This window comes from Pleurodeles waltl, chromosome 5 (genome assembly GCF_031143425.1).
Source record: "Pleurodeles waltl isolate 20211129_DDA chromosome 5, aPleWal1.hap1.20221129, whole genome shotgun sequence".
Lineage (NCBI taxonomy): Eukaryota > Metazoa > Chordata > Amphibia > Caudata > Salamandridae > Pleurodeles > Pleurodeles waltl.
The window spans coordinates 575066569-575086560 of NC_090444.1; the positions used below are offsets into that span (position 1 = coordinate 575066569).

General features: G+C 48.3%; 1 protein-coding gene across 2 annotated transcripts in view; it reads right to left on the minus strand.

Annotated features, from left to right (window-relative positions):
• The window catches only part of USP34 (ubiquitin specific peptidase 34), a 1940069-nt gene that overhangs the window by 915916 nt on the left and 1004161 nt on the right, over positions 1-19992 (minus strand). For both annotated transcript variants that reach the window (XM_069234398.1, XM_069234397.1), the window contains one exon: positions 3035-3129. In XM_069234398.1, the coding sequence (XP_069090499.1) occupies positions 3035-3129 (95 nt within the window). The remainder of the gene's footprint in view (positions 1-3034; positions 3130-19992) is intronic.

The window sequence follows — 19992 nt, forward strand, 5'->3', positions numbered from 1 at the left end:
GAATACTCTGTAATGCATGCTCATGCTTGAACGCACTAAAGCGCATGCTGCACTACTCTGAGCTACGTTCTTTTGACACAGCAGCCATGCAACATCTAGCTCAGTTCCACAACCAACTGTCTATTAAGACAGCGCAGAAAGTAAAGTGCACTCTCTGCATAAGGAGACCACTGCACGCCGATTTAGGGAGGGAGATAGAGGGGGCAAAACTCTTACAGCCCTGCTCAAAAAACAATGGAGCAGTTCATACATCACAGAACTACTGGACCCCACTGGGAAATTATGCTATTCTTCAGAAGACATTATCCAGACCAAGTTTAGATTCTATTACAACTCCAGTGGTGAAGTGCCTCTGACAGACTCAATGACTGAATCCCTGTATGATCCAGGCTGCCGCTGTCAGTCACTGGCTGCGTGGCTACTGCAAAAATAGTGGTGCTACCCAAGTTTATTTAGTTGTTCACAAACATCTGCATGGCGCTCACTAAAGCCTTTCTTGCTCGAGTTCAGTCACTTCTGATCCAGCTGGTGTGGGTCGGCAACTGCACCTGACCTGGGATGTACTGACCTTGCCTTTCGAGTATGTGACTGTGTACCTCGTACATGGAATTATACTATATAGGACCAATATGTGTTCCACTGGATCCACCACAGCATATGTGCTGGCATCACCAAAGCCTGTCGCCTGAAGACCCCCTTTCCCATTTGCCTCCATACGACCACTCTTCCCTTCTCACACCATGTCACACCCAGCATGGCAATACTTCACTTTTAACAGCAACAACTCATTTGAAGTGGGAGTTTTTAACTCCCAGACGTATTTTATTTAACAACACAAAATTCATCAACAAAAACGTTACGCAGTAACCCCACATTATTTACGCTGTATGTACAGTGTCAAGGTGCCAAGCCTTAACACAGTCCACTAATACGTCAAAATTCCTGTCCCTGACTAAATCTGTTCCAGCGCATCCCAAATATCAAATATCAATGACTGCGAATGAGATCATGACTGCCTAGGGTGTCACACATCCCTAAAGCTCCAGCTTCAAGGCCCCACGGGTAGTATATCCATATGGGATTGGTTTGCTCCATCCCTTCGTCTTAAACCCTTCTGTTCAAAGCTCCTCGTCCTGAGGAACAATGTAACCAGGTGGTGAGTGGCATTAAAGAGGTCCACTCGCCACCCGTTCCCACCTTTTAACAGGGAAGAGCACTGTGTGCGTCATTATAACGCGCACACTGGAAGCACTCAAGTGCTTTTGGGTCGCATGGCCAGCACCACTAATCAGGTCCCAAGCGGTGAAGGTGCCTGGGGCGCAATGCACCCCACCCTTTCCCGACTGCCGGAACTCTTGGCCCGGTGAGCTGAGCATATTTGGGACCCTCCCAATGGGTGAGGGCCCCTTTAAAATACCCAAGCAAATAATTCCAATCCATACTTGCCCTATGCCCACAGTGGTCTGTACAGTGCCAACACACACACAGGATGCCGTCGGCACGGTCCAATGCATCTTGAGGGTTTGGAATCGCTTCTGCTTTAGAGCCCAGCTAGACAGCCTCTATTCTGCTGGTCTGCCACTGGCCAAAAACCCCATATTACCCCCCCGCCCCCAACCGTGGTTTAACTCACGCAACACCAACTGAGAACCATGGGCCAGAAGACACTGAGGTTTATAACCGGTGTTTGGGCCCGATTCCTATCCCTGAAATAGGAATCCGGCCTGTTGCATACCGCTTAACATCTTCCTCAATAGTCGCTTGCACATTGTCTGCAAAGCCATGCACTGCTGTTTTCCCTACAAGCCTGAGACCCTGCACAGCATAGACTGCATACTTGACTCTCCCCTTACCTAGGAGACTCATCACCAGCTTAAAAAAAGACTATGCAGGATGAAGCCCCAGTGGTTAAACTTACTGCACTTGTGGGATGACAGACAGTCCAGAGGGTGACCTGACAACAAAGAGATGGCGGTACTGTTGCTCCAAAATGAGTATGCTCTACCCTAACTAAAGAGTGAGAATCCTTCATGTTAAATTCCCCCATCACATTTACCGCACACCTACTGGTCTATGTAAGATGGAACGCATACCTGAAGCGCAATGCATGCACTGTGCTTCCACATATGACAATTTCATTGATCTAGCCTGAGGAGGGACCAAGATAACCGAATTGTGGCTTGCAGTATTCAAATGCATAGATGCAGTGACTGATGGCTCTGGGCCCAAGACGCTGACCATGGCACTGCTGGAATATGCCAAAGATATCCCAACCAGCACCAGCTGCCTAGCAATTATGATGTTGCCTGTTGGCAAAAGAAAAGTGGGAAAGCACTGGGAAGGACGCAGAAGCCTAGGCCTGAAACATTGGTTAAAGTTGAGTTCTACTGCCAAGACAGACTATAAGAGTACTGGGTGCTGCTGCCAGGTAGATCCTGCCAGAAAGATATCTGGAGTCCATTCAGTACGTACCTAATGCTATAGGCTGGCCAAGAGACATAAGTTGCATGAACCTGCAACCGCCGTCCATTAGTGCAGGATCTAGACGGCGGTGTACTCAACATCATCACCAACGGTAATTTTCAACATCATAATGATAACCAAAACTGACCACTACATAGATTGTCTACAGCGCTAGAATGACTGCACTTCATGTTAATGTAAAATGCTCTCTGTACCAGAAGGAACTTAATGGGTTACACTGTATTGTTGTACAAAAATAAAAAAAGAAGAAGGAACTTAATGGGTTACACTGTATTTTTTACAAACAAAAAAAAGAAAAAAGATGCATGCATACTCTTCTTTTTACACACCAAATGTATCTAATTGAGGCATTTTACTCCAGTTCTTATCATTCAAATACAATGGCATAGTTTAGCATACCAATGATAGATTAAGAAGCAAACAAAAACAATTATTACTATTGTACAATTTGCCCCATAAGTAGGCCTATACAATTTCCAAATAAGTAAACCTAGTATTTTATAAACAATAGCACAAAGAAAATACCTATTTAACCCAAAGGGACCATTACCTTTTCTCTGCCCGCACTTTTTTTCCACAGTGAGAACAGGTGTACATGTTGTCACCCTCCAATGTATCTTTAATAGTAACTTCATCAAGAGATTCCTGTAAAACATAAATGCCTGTGAAAATGCAACCAAAAACATGTTTGATGATTTCTTACTAAGTCGCAATTAGTTAAAGAGTCAAACCTCAGAAGCATTAGGGTATGCAGAAAGGAGAATTTTTTAAGATGGTCAAATAATAGAAGCAAACTAATAAGGTATCTACCTTCAATAACACTATGTAAGGAAATGCCTCCTTGGCATGGTTACCTCCGACTTTTTGCCTTTGCTGATGCTAAATTATGGTTTGAAAGTGTGCTGGGACCCTGCTAACCAGGCCCCAGCACCAGTGTTCTTTCCCTAAACTGTACCTTTGTCTCCACAATTGGCACAACCCTGGCACTCAGGTAAGTCCCTTGTAACTGGTACCAAGGGCCCTGATGCCAGGGAACGTCTCTAAGGGCTGCAGCATGTCTTATGCCACCCTAAGGACCCCTCACTCAGCACATACACACGGCTTCACAGCTTGTGTGCTGGTGGGGAGAAAATGACTAAGTCGACATGGCACTCCCCTCAGAGTGCCATGCCAACCTCACACTGCCTGTGGCATAGGTAAGTCACCCCTCTAGCAGGCCTTACAGCCCTAAGGCAGGGTGCACTATACCACAGGTGAGGGCATATGTGCATGAGCACTATGCCCCTACTGTGTCTAAGCAAAACCTTAGACATTGTAAGTGCAGGGTAGCCATAAGAGTATATGGTCTGGGAGTCTGTCAAACACAAACTCCACAGCACCATAATGGCTACACTGAAAACTGGGAAGTTTGATACCAAACTTCCCAGCACAATAAATGCACACTGATGCCAGTGTGCACTTTATTGTAAAATACACCCAGAGGGCATCTTAGAGATGTCCCCTGAAAACATACCCGACTTCCAATGTGAGCTGACTAGTTTTTGCCAGCCTGCCACACACCAGACATGTTGCTGGCCACATGGGGAGAGTGCCTTTGTCACTCTGTGGCCAGGAACAAAGCCTGTACTGGGTGGAGGTGATTCTCACCTCCCCCAGCAGGAACTGTAACACCTGGCGGTGAGCCTCAAATGCTGACCCCCTTTGTTACAGCGCCACAGGGCATCCCAGCTAGTGGAGATTCCCACACCTCCGGCCACTGCCCCCACTTTTGGCGGCAAGGCTGGAGGAGATAATGAGGAGAAGAAGGAGGAGTCACCCCCCAGTCAGGACAGCCCCTAAGGTGTCCTGAGCTGAGATGACTCGTACTTTTAGAAATCCTCCATCTTAGGATTCCCCCAAAAGGATTAGGGATGTGCCCCACTCCCCACAGGGAGGAGGCACAAAGAGGGTGTAGCCATCCTCAAGGACAGTAGCCATTGGCTACTGCCCTCCCAGACCTAAACACACCCCTAAAATTCAGTATTTAGGGACTCCCAGAACCGAGGAAGATAGATTCCTGCAACCTAAAGAAGAAGGACTGCTGACCTGAAGCCCTGCAGTGAAGACCGAGACGACAACTGATTTGGCCTCAGCCCCACCGGCCTGTCTCCCTACTTCAAAGAAAACTGCAACAGCGACGCATCCAACAGGGTCCAGCGACCTCTGAAGCCTCAAAGGACTACCCTGCATCTAAAGGACCAAGAAGCTCCAGAGAACAGCGGCCCTGTTCAACAAACTTCAACTTTCTGCAACAAAGAAGCAACATTTAAAGACCACAAGTTTCCCGCCGGAAGCGTGAGACTTTCCACTCTGCACCCGACGCCCCTGGCTCGACCTGCAGAAAACTAACACTACAGGGAGGACTCCCTGGCGACTGCGAGCCCATAAGTAGCCAGAGTTGACCCCCCTGAGCCCCCACAGCGACGACTGCAGTGGAAATCCAGAGGCTCCCTTGACCGTGACTGCCTGTAACAAGGAACCCGACGCCTGGAACCAGCACTGCACCCGCAGCCCCCAGGAACTGAAGGACCCGAACTCCAGTGCAGCAGCGACCCCCAGGCGACCCTCTGCCTAGCTCAGGTGGTCGCTACCCTGAGGAGCCCCCCATGTGCCTGCCTGAATCATTGAAGAGACCCCCGGGTCTCCCCATTGATTCCCATAAGAAACCCGACGCCTGTTTGAACTCTGCACCCAGCCGCCCCTGTGCCGCTGAGGGTGTACTTTCTGTGCCTGCTTGTGTCCCCCCCGATGCCCTACAAAACACCCCTGGTCTGCCTTCCGAGGACGCGGGTACTTACCTGCTGCCAGACTAGAACCGGGGCATCCCTATTTCCATTGAAGCCTGTGTGTTTTGGGCACCACTTTGACCTCTGCACCTGACAGGCCCTGAGCTGCTGGTGTGGTAACTTTGGGGTTGCTTTGAACCCCCAACGGTGGGCTACCTTGGACCCAACTTTGAACCCTGTAAGAGTTTTACTTACCTGCAAACTTAACATTTACTTACCTCCCCCAGGAACTGTTGATTTTTGCAGTGTCCACTTTTAAAATAGCTTATTCCCATGTTTTTCAAAACTGTACATGCTATTGTGATTATTCAAAGTTCCTAGAATACCTGAATGAAATACCTTTCATTTGAAGTATTACTTGTAAATCTTGAACCTGTGGTTCTTAAAATAAACTAAGAAAATATATTTTTCTATATAAAAACCTATTGGCCTGGAATTGTTTTTGAATGTGTGTTCCTCATTTATTGCCTATGTGTTTACAACAAATGCTTAACACTACCCTCTGATAAGCCTACTGCTCGACTACACTACCACAAAATAGAGCATTAGAATTATCTCTTTTTGCCACTATATACCTCTAAGGGGAACCCTTGGACTCTGTGCACATCCTTACTTTGAAATAGTATATACAGAGACAACGTCCTACACACTATTTCTGGTGGATACTGTATCTGCCTGCAGATTGCTCACCTTTTGAATATCCCAGGGGACCAGTCTGGAATCTGGAAACTTTTTAATAGCTTTCACACGACAATTGCGGGCACCAGATCCACTTTGGTGCAGCACCTCCTGACATCACTTGAGTCAAAGTGCCACTGTGGGAGTGCTCAAGTCATCCATTTTTTGGAGCTCCTTCGAACCAAACAGATGGTACCAAAAAACGATAAGAAAGGTGCAGTTTCAGATATGTAAAAAGCCCATAACAAAAGAACTAGTGGTGTAGTCATGAAACGGGGAGGTGGGTGGGTCAGTGCGGAATCTGCAGGTAGATACCACATCCACCAGAAAAAGAATTACTTAAGGTACGTACCTTTTTCTTCTGGTGGATACTTCTACCTGCAGAGTCCCACCTTTTGAATGGATTCCCCCAGCAGTCCCATAACAGGTGGTAGGTGCTTGGCTGGTTACACCAATAAATCCAGAAGAACTGAGTGTGCCAAGTGACAGTCCCTTCTCAATTCGGGATTGCAGGAAAGTACCCTCTTTCCTGTCATGGTTAACCCCATTATCTGCCTGTCGTCAGTGTGTTTGACTGTGTTCACTGGGATCCTGCGAACCAAGACCCTAGTGATTATGCTCTATCCCTTTCAACTTGGTTACTTGAACAACACCCCCCCCCCCACATTTGGCATACTAATGCCCCATGTAAGTCCCTAGTATATGGTACCCAGGTATCCAGGGCATTGGGGTACCAGGTGATCCCCATGGGCTGCAGAATGTATAATGCCAACCATGGGGAGCCCATACAAAGTGTATCTGCAGTCCTGCCATTGCAGCCTGAGTGAAAGGGTGCATGCACCCTTTCCACTACAGGTCACTGCACTAGGTCACTGTAAGTCACCCCTATGGTAGGCCCTCCTAACCCAGAGGGCAGGGTGCAAATACCTCTGTGTGAGGGCACCACTGCACTAACAGAGGTGCCCCCACGAACTCCAGTTCCATTTCCCTGGACTTTGTGAGTGCAGCGACTGTAGGAGGCTGGCCTGGTTTGTAGTGGGTACCTATGGTACTTACACCTTATACCAGGTCCAGTTATTCCTTATTAGTGAAATGTAGTCAGTGTCTAGAAGCCAGGCTCTCTAGGGGCAGTGTGGGCGAGCAGCCAAGGCCTAACTAGGAGTCATGCAAAGCCCATGCAATTCTACTGTAGTCACACAGCACTTACACACATGAACGAAAATACTCAAAGTGCTACAAAAATAAAGATACTTTATTTGGGTGACACAAATGCCAAAAACACCTTAGAGACTATACTCCCTTAGGAGGTAAATAATATACACAGTATATACACTAGAACGCAGTATTAGCTGTAAAAACAGTTAGTGCAAATGGTGAAAATCACAATAGGTAGAAATGGGCAGAGGAGAACACAAACCTTATACTAAAATAGTGGAATACGAAAGTCGGTTTCCCACCTAGGCAATTGTAGTGTGTAGAGGGGCGCTGGGAGTGTAAGAAAACACCAAAGGTAAGTAAAATACGCCACCCCAGAGCCTAGGAAAGCAGGAGTAAATCGCTGTAAGTTTCCTAGAACACACAAGCATACGTGATAGAAGATTTAGCAAGAACCAGAAGCCTGCAAGACACTAACAATGGATTCCTGGACCCAAAGACTTGTGGAAAAAGGGGACCAAGTGCAAGAAGCACTGAAGAGTCCAGGGAGAACAGGAGCCCCTGCCAACTCGGGAGAAGGTGCAAAAGAAGAACCACTGGTGAAGAAGAATAGTCTGTACTGCACCTAAGAAGACGGATGTGGGTTCCTGGTAGGTGCAGATGATGTCCCACGCCGGATGGACGACTGCAGTCTGGTTTGCGTCGCTGGATTCCACCAACAAGCCTTGGCACAGGCAAAACATGCGGTTAGAGGAAATTGGCACTGCCCAGGACCAGGTGGCCTCTACCCAGGAGGCAGAGACAGAAGGGGATCTCAGCAACTCAGAGAACCCTCGGAAGACCAGGCAACGCAAGCAGGAGTCCCACAGCACGGGGACAAAGAAGGTGCAAAAGCAGGCAGCTGCAGCACTACACAAAGGGATCCCAGGCCACCAGAGAAACCACTCAGGAAGCTGTGCATCAAGGATACAGTGCTGCGGGCTGGAGCTGCACGGTGCACGAAGACGTTCGTGGAAAGATGCCAACAAGCCTTGGCAACTGCAAAACATGCAATGCACTGGGGGTACTCTTACGTGGGGAGGCAATCTCTTACCTCCACCAAAGTTGGACAGTAGGAAGCTGGGACCACTTCAGTCCACTATCCCTGATGCTGGATCCACGCACTTCGTCAGGAGATGGGACCCAAGCCACCGGTCTTCACTGCAGAGGGGAGCCTGCTGAAGCAGGGAAGTGACTCCTCCACTTCAAAGGAGATTCCTTCATTCTTCTGGTGCAGGCTGAAGACTGGCTGTCCTCTGAGGCTGCATGACTGGGAAACAGTTGCAGTTGCTGGAAGGAGCTGAAATTACAATGTTACAGAAGTCGCCTTTGCTTCTTTGTTGCAGTTACAGTTCCTTTAGGGTCCAGATGTACTTTCATCAGTAGAAAGTGAAGTAAAGGATTCAGAGGCTTCCTGCTGGAGTCTTGCAATCCGAATCTTGAGGAAAGACCCAGGGGAGAGACCCTAAATAGTCCTGAAAGGGGGGATTGGTCAGCTACACAGGTAAACTCCTATCGGGGGGGCTCTGATGTCCCCTGCTGGCACTGGCCACTCAGATGCTCTCAAAGTGCCATGCTGTGAGAAGCTGGCCTGGCTTGTAGTGGGTACCAGAAGTACTTAAACCTTATTCCAGGTCTAGTGATCCACCTTAGTGAAATGTAGGCAGTGTCTAGCAGCTTAGGCTGTCTAGGGGTAGCTGTAGCAGAGCAGCCAAGGCTGAACTAAGAGACATGCAAAGCTCTTGCAATACCACTATAGTCACACAGTACTTATACACAAGAAAAGACAATACTCGGGGTTATAAAAAAATAAAGGTACTTTATTTTAGTGACACAAGGCCAGAAATATCTCAGAGGCAATACTCCTTCTGTATTATACACAATATATACAGTAGTAAACAAAATCAGGTAAGTAAATAGTCATAGAATAGTGCGAACAGTGAAAAACACAAAATATAGCAATGGGATTGGGGCAGCACAAAGAATATACTAAAATAGTGGAATGAGAATGTCAGTTTCCCCCCTAAGCAAGTGTATTGTGTAGAGGGGTGCTGGGAGTGTAGGAAAATACCAAAGGTAAGTAACAGAACCCACCCCAGAGCCCAGGAAAACAAGAGTAAAGTACAGCAAGTTTCCTCAGAACACACTAGAAGTCGTGGTAAAGGATTATGCAATAAAGACCAAGCAGGACTGCAAGAAACCAACAATGGATTCCTGGACCTGAAGACCTGTGGAGAGAGGAAACCAAGTCCTGAGGTCGATGAAGAGTCCAAGAAGAATGGGAGCCCCTGGATGAAGGTGCAAAAGTGGATTCTCCAGTTAGAAGAAAAGTACAGAAATGCACCAAAGACGACAGCTGCGAGTTCCTGCTTGGTGCAAGAGCTGTCCCACGTCGAGTCATTGGATGCAGGCTGTTTTCATCGCTGGGTTCCTCCAGCAAGCCTTGGTTCACGCAAGAACGTGTTTTGTGTCAAAGAGGCGCTGCCCAGGCCGAGGGGACACCTGGGGGTCTCAACTCCCACTGAGGAGACAGAAAGGGCTTTCAGCACTTTAGAGAGCCCTCAGAAGACCAGGCAGCACCCACAGGAGTCCCAGGACACGGGACAAAGGAGTTCCAAAGTGCGGTCATCGCAGTACTACACAAAGGGATACCACGCTGCTGGAGATAGAGTGCTGGGGACCTGAGATACAGCGTGCATGAAGAACCTTTGAAGTTACAGAAGCCCAAGGAGCTGCAGAAGACGCGGTGCACAGGGGTACTGTCAGGCATGGGGAGGCTAGCTCTTACCTCCATCAAATTTAAACAGCTGGACCTTTGGACAGTGAGGATCACTTTGGGCCCAGAGTACCGGATGTTGGTGCAGAGAGGTGCCTGCAGGAGCAGGGACATGACTGTCACTCCACAGGAGATTCCTTTGGTCCTTCTGGTGCAGAATGAAGACAGGCAGTCCTCAGAGCGTGCACAACCTGCAAACTGCTGCAGTTGCTGGCTGGAGCTCAAGTTGCAGGGTCACAGTACCATTTCTGGATACTTTATTGCAGTTACAGCGGTGTCCCTGAACTGGTGTAGACTGGATTATGCAAGGAGGGCATTTCCAGAGGCACTGGGAGGATACCCCTCCTATGCCTGTAACACCTATTGCCAATGGGAGAGGGTGAAACACCCCTCTCCTAAAGGAAATGCATTGTTCTGCCTTCCTGGGATTGAGCTGCTCAATCCCCAGGAGGGTAGAACCCTGTGTGTGAGGTGGTAGAGGCTGAGGCTGCAGTGGAAACCTCAGAAAGCTGGTTTGGCAGTACTGGGGCCTGTGGAGTAGCCCCCAGGGTGCATGGAATTGGCCCCCCAATACCAGAATCGGATTGGGGTTCAATTTCACAATCTTAGACACCTCACATATTTAGAGTTATTATTGTGAAGCTACACATATGTATTGACATATATGTAGTTCAAGCTGATAATGGTATCCCCTCATTCACGAGGTCCAGGAAATTGGTCCTAGACAACGTGGGGGCACCTTTGCTAGTGCAAGGGTGCCCTCGCACACAGTAACTTTGCACCTTGCCTTCAGTAACTGAAGGTTAGACATATAGGCGACTTATAAGTCACCTTGTGCAGTTAAAATGTCTGTGAAATAGTGTTTGCACTATTTCACTCAGGCTGCAGTGGCAGTCCTGAAGGAGTGCCAGTATGAGCTCCTTATGGGTGGCAAAAGAAATGCTGCAGCCCATAAGGATCTCCTGCAACCCCAATGCCCTGGGTACCTAAGTACCATATACTAGGGACTTATAAGGGGGCACCAGTATCCTAATTATGAGTGGAATACTGTGTTAGCAATAGCCAACAACCAAATTTAAAGGGGAGAGAGCAAAAGCACTGGGGTTCTGGTTAGCATAAGCCCAGTGACAGTCAAACACACTGACAAACAGGCCCAAAATGGGGGTAGCCATGCTAGAAAGAAGCTACTTTCTCACAACGACGCCATTTTATGCATGTACTGGACATAGGTCGCTACCTATGTCCAGCTACATAATGGTAGCTCCGAACCTGGGCAAGTTTGGTATCAAACATGTTGGAATCATACCCCAATACTGTTGCCAGTATTGGAAGTATGATCCCATGCACTCTGCAGGCTCCTTAGAGGACCCCCAGCATTGCTCCAATCAGACTTCTGGGGTTTTCTGTGCAGCCTAAGATGCTGCCACCCCTCAGACAGGTTTCTGTCCTACTGCTGCTTTAACAGCTCAAGCCCAGGAAAGCAGAATAAAGGATTTCCTTTGGGAGAGGGGGGTAACACCCTCACACTTTGAAAATAGGTTTTACGTGGCTTGGGAGGGGTAGCCTCCCCAAGCCACTGGTATGCTTTTAAGGGCACATTTGGTGCCCTATGTGCATAAACCAGTCTACACCAGTTCAGAGACACGCAGTCCCTGATCTGGCGTGAAACTGGACAATGGAAAGGGTAGTGACCACTCCACTGTCCATCACCACCCCGGGGTGGTGCCTAGAGCTCCTCCAGAGGGTCCCTGGATTCTGCCATCTTGAATCCAAGGTGGGCAGGGGCCTCTGGGAGCATCTGGGTGGCCAGGTCAGGCACATGACGTTAGAGCCCCCTCCTGATAGATGGTCACCTGGCTAGGTGACCAATCCCCCTTTCAGGGCTATTTAGGGAATCCCTCTTGGGTGGGTCCTCATATTCGGCTTGCAAGATTCCAACAGGACTCCTCTGCAACCTTTAGTTCGACTTCTAGTCACTGGAACTGCGACTAGACCCTCCAGAAGCTAACAATCTGCATCCACGACAAAGACTCTGCTTGCAACACTTTCCACGGCTCCTTCCAGCTTCTGCAAGATTTCCCCGGCTGTGCATCCTCTGAGGGCAGTAAGTCTTCAGTCTGCATGAGAAGGAAGAAGGAATCTCCCTTGGAGTGAAGGAGCCACTCCCCTGCATTCACAAGCATCAACTGTACCGACTACCTGTAGTGAATCCTACTTCATGTTAATGGGATAACAGGAGTTAGCTTAGCCTTTGGCTTGTAGACTTGTGCCCCCGTCACTGAGTGACTTTTAACCTACTCAGCTTGCTCATTTAATTATTTATTTCTTCTAAAATGGCAGCCTTGTTTAGAGTTAGGCCACTTGTTATGAGTTACATTATCAGTGTCACCGCGCTAAGGCATCAAGAACAAGCACCAAAGACAAACAAACAGTAGGTGTTCACACTTAGGGATTTTCCCTCTCCATACTTTCAAGGGGTTGCTTATATTAATTGCCGTCCCAAGCATGTCTGTTATCTATTGTTTGGGAACACACCTACGTCAGGGGTCCTTGAAGATCTGTATAAATATATCGCACTTTAGACAGATAATCAGAGGGATTCCAACCAGAGGGCATCGCCACCATCGCTGATATCGATGCTGCAGTCGTCTTGACGCCTACCCAGTCTTTGTGTCCCTGCGGAGTCTGAGATAGAGACCTCATTCCAAAGTAACAAGGGTTGGGGGCTCCTCTCATGGACACAGCATTGGCAGATTAGGTTTAACAAACCCAGCTCTCCTTTAGGTAGGAGGTTAGGCCTTTCACATTAGGGTATTAGGGCATATTAAATCTTGTATGTCTTTTCTTTGCATTGCAAGATGGGGGTGGGGAGTCTTTGTAATAATGACTCTCGTCTTCACAATTCTGTTACTTGCATTATTCATTATCCTAGTCATTGCAGCCCATGCAACTTATCTCAAATTGCAGTTATGTTGAATAAAAACATTTGAAACTTTACTGCATCTTTGTCATTGCCTGTGTTTGGATGAGACATGATACATCGTTGAGAAATGGGTAATCTCCGTTTAACCATGACTCTCCCTGAGATGTCTTACTCTCGAGTCCATGCGTAAAGGCTGCCACAAATCACCTTTTGTTATTGTGTTTCTGGTGAGGTGCTGCTAGTGAGCCAGTAAGGTTGGGACAACAGTTGCGACTTGTTGTAGGAAAGACGTAGTCGCCTACAAACAAAAGTACTGTCATTCTTTAACCAGCAGTCTTGCCTAAAGCAAGAGTCCAAACTATGACAAACCAGCTGTATGGATCTCCTCTCATCCTGAGCTGCGTGGATCCTGCATCACGGGTGGTCTGGAGTGGTGTTGTTGGTCCTCTCTGCCAGCGGTCCAACTTTGGGGAAGGTTAGCCCTTGCCTTCCCACGCAGGACAGTACCCCCGTGCAACGCATCTCTCGCAGCTACCAGGGCTTGTTGGCACCTCCTCCAAGGGATCTTCAGGCTCCGTGTAGCCCCAGCTCCCAGCAGTCTTCCCTGCACCGCACAGCCCTCTGCGTATTTCTCTTGCGGCGTGGCACCCTTTTTCAGTTGTGCTGCGCGGGCTACTCTGTGACTCCTGGTTCCTCATCCAGTGGGTCTCTGTGGGGGCTGCCTTTCCTTCTGTGGACTCTCTGACTTGTTGAGGGTCCCCTCAGGAATTCCTTTGTGAGTTGAGTCCTCCTGGATCTTGCTGGTCTCCGGCAGCTCTACTTTTGCTTCACTGCGACTTCTGCCTTTGCCAAGGTTTGTTGGTGGCTCCTGCACGCCGCTGACTGACTGCAATCCTTCATTCAGAGTGGGACTTTGACTGCATCCTCTAGGGACTCTTCACCGACTCAAGGGCTGCATTGCTGACCATCTTCGTCCTACCGCTGACCAACTCCTGCAACCACAGACGGGTGGGGGTAATGGCTCCTGCGACTTTTGGTCTTGGTTCCCTTCTTCCACAGGTTTTCCACTTCAGAAATCCACCACTGGTTTCTTGCAGTCGTCATGGTGTTGCATTTTCTTCTTTTCCTTTCTTTTGGGTGGGTTGGGGAAAATCCAGTAACTTACTCCTTTCTTCCTGCTCGCTGGGGGACACTGTGGTACTTACCTTTGGGGTTCCCTAGTTCCCCTAGCTCCCCTCTACACATTCCACTTACCTAGGTGGGGGATCTGCATGCACATTCCATTTTTTTAGTATATGGTTTGGGCTCCCCGAGGGTCACTACTGTCTATTTGCTTTTGTACTGTTTTCAATCACTTTTTATGCCGATTTCTGATTACTAGTGTACATATCTAGTGTGTTACTTACCTCCTATTGGAGAGTTGCCTCTCTAGTACTTTTTGGTAACTGTGTCACTAAAACAAATTGCCTTTATTTGTTTTAAAACTGAGCGTTTTCTTTAATGTGTGTAAGTAGTGTGTGACTACTGTGGTATTGCATGAGCTTTGCATGTCTCCTAGATGAGCCTTGGATGCTCATCCACAGCTACCTCTAGAGAGTCTGGCTTCTAGACACTGCCTACGCACTAATATGAAATACCTGGTATAAGGTGTAAGTCCCTTAGGTACCCACCACTCCAGCCAGCCTCCTAAAGGGATCAAATGAGTAGTTACCCAAAAGTGTGAAGGAATGACAATGTAACCGCTTTGCAGATATCTGCCACAGGCACTCCTCTTGCCTGTGCTGAAGTAGAAGGCTCGGTCCTTGTAAAATGAGCATGAATACCTTCTGGAGGATCCTTGTGTGTCATGGCATAGCAGATTCCGATGCACAGGATTGTCCATATTGACAATGTTCTTTTGTGGACTACCTCACATTTCATCGTTCTAACGTATGTCAACAAGAGTCGATCAACCAGTCTGAACTCTTCTTCTGTCCACGTGGAAGATGACTGCTTGCTTGAGAACAAGACAATTAAGTCTTTCCTCCTCTGTACTTGGGTGTGAAGGAGGATAGACTGTAGAAAAGGTAATGGATTGGTCTGAGGGAAGGGGATAACAACTTTAGGAGGAGGAGGACCTGGTTCTTAACACCAGCATGTCAGGAAGGTAGTGATGAAGGGGTTTAAATGCTCAGTGCTTGTAATTCACTTACCTGACTTGCTGACCTAATAGCAATTAAGAAAATCATCTTAAAAGTCTATAACCACAAGGGACAGCTGTGTAATGGTTCGAAAGGGGAACACAATAGGAAAGTAGGAACTAAACACATTCTATTGTGGCATAATAAAGGGAGTAGGTGGGTATTTATTGGTGAGGCCCTTTTGAAATCGCATAACCCAGTGGGTGATTTAAAGAGGCGTGGTTGGTCTGGTAGACAGGAAAGCTGATAAGGCTGACAAAAAAACTTGCATAGGGGCCCACTATGCAACATATCGCCAGAAAATCTAACAGATTTATTTGTAGACTCTCTTCTTCTGAAGTCTAGAGGTCTCTGATCTCAAATTGCTCTCAATGAACACCACACCCTAGAGTGGAGGCATCTTATTACTTTTGCCACCTGAGGAAAAGGATGATACAGCTTCCTCTGAGAAAGGTTTACACTCCACCATTGCAGGTCTACTGCAGTGCCCCTGGAGATTGTAAAGCAGGTTTAGAGAACTCTGTTGTGTTGGAACCACTGCCTGTGTAGGCATCACTTGAGGACCTTCATGTGCTTAGGTGACCAACAACAGAACGCAGGAGGCTAGCAGTCCAAGCAGGGTTAAGACCGTCAGGACTGGAATGATCTCTCCATCCTTAAACATCAGAATCACAGCTTGAAACCTCTGAGGAGGAGGGAAGGTGCAACTCAATGTGGTGTCTAATACTGCCCCTATAAACAGGATGCACTGAGAGGGCACCAGGTGACATTTGGGCTTGTTGATCAAAAAGTCCGGGTTGTGGCCGTTGCTTGCAAATGGAGAGACATCATCACTGGAGAGCTGGCTTTGATGAGCTAATCATCCAGGTAGGCTGCAACCACTGCCATCGCCTTTATGAAGAGTCGAGGAGTGGAAGTGAAGGCAAATGGACGAACAGCAAACTGGTAGCGTTTGGATTCAAATGTGAAGCAAAAAAAACTTCCTATGTGACTGCAGGATAGGGATGAGGTAGTAGGCATCTTATAGGTGAAGCACAAGCAGAACCCGAGTAAGGAACAGCATTTTGAACTCTTCCTTTTTGAAGGACTAGTTCAAAACATTGAGGTCGAAACTCAAACGAAGACTGCTGTCCTTTTTGGGGATCGGTTCAGGAAATACCAGGAGAAGTATCCCTGGCCCGTTCCTGCTCTGGAACAAATTCCACTGTGTAATGCAAATGGCCTTGCAGGAATGCATTTGGCAGAAGAGGGAGGGCAGGGGGTGTCTGCTAGAAGAGTAGGGCATACCAGCTCGCTACAATCTGTAGGACCCAAAGGTCTTAAGTGGTGCAAGCCCCCCTATTATTGTGGAAAGGAGGATACGGGTTCAGTGTGTTTGGGTAATACAGCACTAGGACTGCTTCTCTATGGTGGCTGAGGAAGCTGAAGAGGTAAAGAAAAGGAAGGGCAAGCTGTATTCCTCTGCTGCATTCCCTATATTTTTTGCCAAGGGGGTTCATCTCTTGGGTCTCTTGCTGCTGGTTTTTTTATAGCCTTGAAAGAAAATCCTCGGCTGTAGCCCAAAAAAAGTTAAGAACTTCCAAACATCCCTGGTCTGAGTTTGACGATTCAGGGACCTAATAGTACCTTTACTATCTTTAAATCTCCTCAATGCAGAGCCTGCCAAGGCACCAAAGAGGTGAGATCCTGAGGTGGAGCTTGGAAAGAATCAAGATGGCCCCTCCCTAAGACAGCGCTGTGCCTGTGCCACCATCCTGCCCCATCTAGCTGGCATTGGAGCTTGCGGTCTAGTGCTCTGTGATGGCAAAGGGCCTCTCCTGTGAAGCAGTCAGGCTGAGAGATTCCCGGTTTATCAGGGGGCTGTCCTGAGACCGAGAGGCAATCAAGGCCTGCCTAGCATGCAGCAGCCCCAGGCTCTTCCTCGTCTTATATATCCAAACCGTTGACGTGACACCCCCACCAGCAATCCAGAGGCCCCCTAAGGACACTGAAAACATGGAAGACTTGCACATGGGGACGTGAGCAGGCTGGGTTGACCCTTGGTCTCCCTAATGTGGTGAAGAACTGCCTTCGGCCCATAAGCAGTTGAATCCTACAAGAGGGAGCACAGTGTTAGACACTCACTGGGCCCCGGCCAACCACCTCATTGAGGCACTCAATGGCTCACCTCCACTGTAATGATGGCCCTTAGTGAGATCGAAGGGTACCACGGAACTGCCTTCACAGAACTGCACCTATGGCAGCCCGGCCTTTAAACTCTGGCTGGCCATCCAGCCGCCCCCACCACCGGAATATAGCTCATGAATGTTTACATTACTACCCCCCTTGGGGATTTCTGTTTGAAATTCCTCTACTTCACGATCTTACAAGACTGATTTTGGACTCCATGGAAAAACTACAGGGCCAAACCTCTGCCTGACGACTTCTGCAGGAGGTACTGAGCGACCAGATGTGACTTGCTCTATATCATGTAGACCTGTTCAGCCATCGCACCTTAGTGGACTCTTGTCGAGGACAGGTCTGGGCGGTATAGTGCTCTTCAGGCTCCCCATCACTCCCTCTTGCCAGCTTACACAACTTTATTTATGCTTCCTACTACTTCCCAAGAGCACAGATGGCTCCCACTTCACTTGCAATTGCCAAACATTGTGTTCTCCGCCACTGGTGACAGCCCACTCTCCCCACACTCACTAAATGGCTTCCTGAACTGTACTTTGCAGCGGGCTACGAGAAAACAACTTACAGACTAAATGATCAATTACACAACTTTGATGCCACATGGGATCCCTCCATGGCTCGAGTTGAGACTTTGCTCAATTGAACCCCCTTCACCACTGGGAAGATGTATTCACCATTCTGGGAGAAGGGGTGTTATATGTTCGGGACGGTCAGGAGGCTGCGTTGCTATATGGTTGATAGCCCATCCCTGTTGATAACCAACTACTCCTTTCTGCAGTCTGACCTCCTTCTCCCCAATGTCCCCACCGCCCTCACCTCTGTAGTACCTCTAGGGTTCTTTGAGATTGCACGATTGTAGAAGTAAATATTTTCTCCACCCATATGGACTTTGTAGGGAGCTGGCCTGGTGTGTGGTGAGCACCTATGGTCTTATCGCCTTATACCAGGATCAGATAGCTCCTAATAATGAAGTATAGGCAGTGTCTAGGAAGCCATGGCTCTCTAGAGGTAGCTGTGGGTGAGCAGCCAAGACTTATTGTGAGAACTGACCAGCAGGATCCCAGTGAGACAGGCAAAACACACTGACATATAGGTTTTTATCTATGAGCACTGGCGTCCTGGCTAGCAGGATCCCAGTGACAGAGTAAAGACACACTGACACACACTCACAAACAGGCCAAAAGTGGGGTAACCATGCTAGAAAGAGGCTACTTTCTCACAACAAGGGCAAAATCAAGACTGTTAGGCCACTCTCGCTGTGGGTCTCAGTGGTGCTGCCATCCCCCTACGGTTGCTTGGTCCTGGTGCAGTGAGAGTCTGGAATGGACTCACTGTTGGTGCTTGGTGCCAGGCGTCCGGTACCCTGGGGATAAGTGCTGCATGGCTCCGGTTGATCCTGGTGTTGTCACACTTGGTGGGGAGATGGTCCTGGTGCTCCAGAGCATGGATACCTCCTCCTGGTCATCTGTGGCGTCAGTCAGGACCGGGAAGCTGGAAGGCAGTGAACCAGATTCTGCTTTTCAGTACCTGCGGACTGTAGGGAAGTAGCTCTTCTACTCCAAGGGAGACTGGTAGAGATTTGTAAGATGCTGGAAGGCTACCCGTAGCTTTGGTAGTGCTCTGTCGCGATTGTCGAGTGGTGCGGGCAGGTTGGGTTTCGCACCAAAATGTCCACAACTCCTCTGCTCTTCTCACGAGGCAGTGACTCTTCTTCGTCCCTCTTCTCTTGATCCTGAATTCTTGGGTTTAAGGGTGCCACTTAAATACTCAATTTAGGGGTGTTACAGGGAGTGCTAAGTAAAAGCCAATGGGTTGTTTTTCTTTAGAGTGACTACACCCTCTATATGACCACTTCTGCAGGGAAGTGGGTATAACCCTATACCCCTGAATGCTAATTTCATCCAAAACAAGACTGAGAAATTTCAAAAGTGGTGTCCACATCAGCTGGTCCACCTTAGGGATGTGACTGGTATGATGTGGGCACACCTCCGAACCTTACTAATTTTCCCGCCTGTCTAGCTGCAAGAAGTGGGGTCAGGACATGGGGGTGATCTTCCCTTCCATCTGGAGAGACCTGGGTCGCATAGCAAAGGCAACTGGTCCTTTGAAGCTACCCACCCTTGAATGTCCATCCTGCCTGGAAGATCTGATAACACCTCCGCCCATCGGAGGCTTTGTTACTGGCCTCAGAGTGTGCTTGCTGTCATCTCAGGAGGTCCAAAATCTGGCTAAGGTGCCTGTGCTAGTATAGACCAGTCTGCAAACACATCAGCAGTCAGGTAGGTTTCAGAGGGCACCTCTAAGGTGCCCTGTGGGTGCATGTATTAGTAAATCCATCACTCGATCCAGTGAGGGTTTATTATTATACAAGATGTGTGATGCCAAATATCACTATGTTCAGAGAAGCCATCATGTAGTTCGAGAACTCGTATTGACCAGTGTCCAACCCTTTCCACTTACTATGTCTAGGAATTGAGAAAGACATAGCATGGGTATATCTGCACATGCAGGTATGTCCTCGAATGTCATATAATGGACCCTGCCTTAGGGCTGCAACGCCTTCTGTAGAGCTGACTTACAAATATCACATGGAGTGGTAGACGACCTGGCACACAGGGCTGTGTGACAGGTTGTGTTTTCACTTTAGTCTGCACCAACACATGCAGCCTGCGATGGCAGCACTGTGTGTATGGGGAAGGGTCCCGTCTCCATCCATGAGGTGAGGCAAGCTCCCTTTTAGTGGGAAGGAGAGCC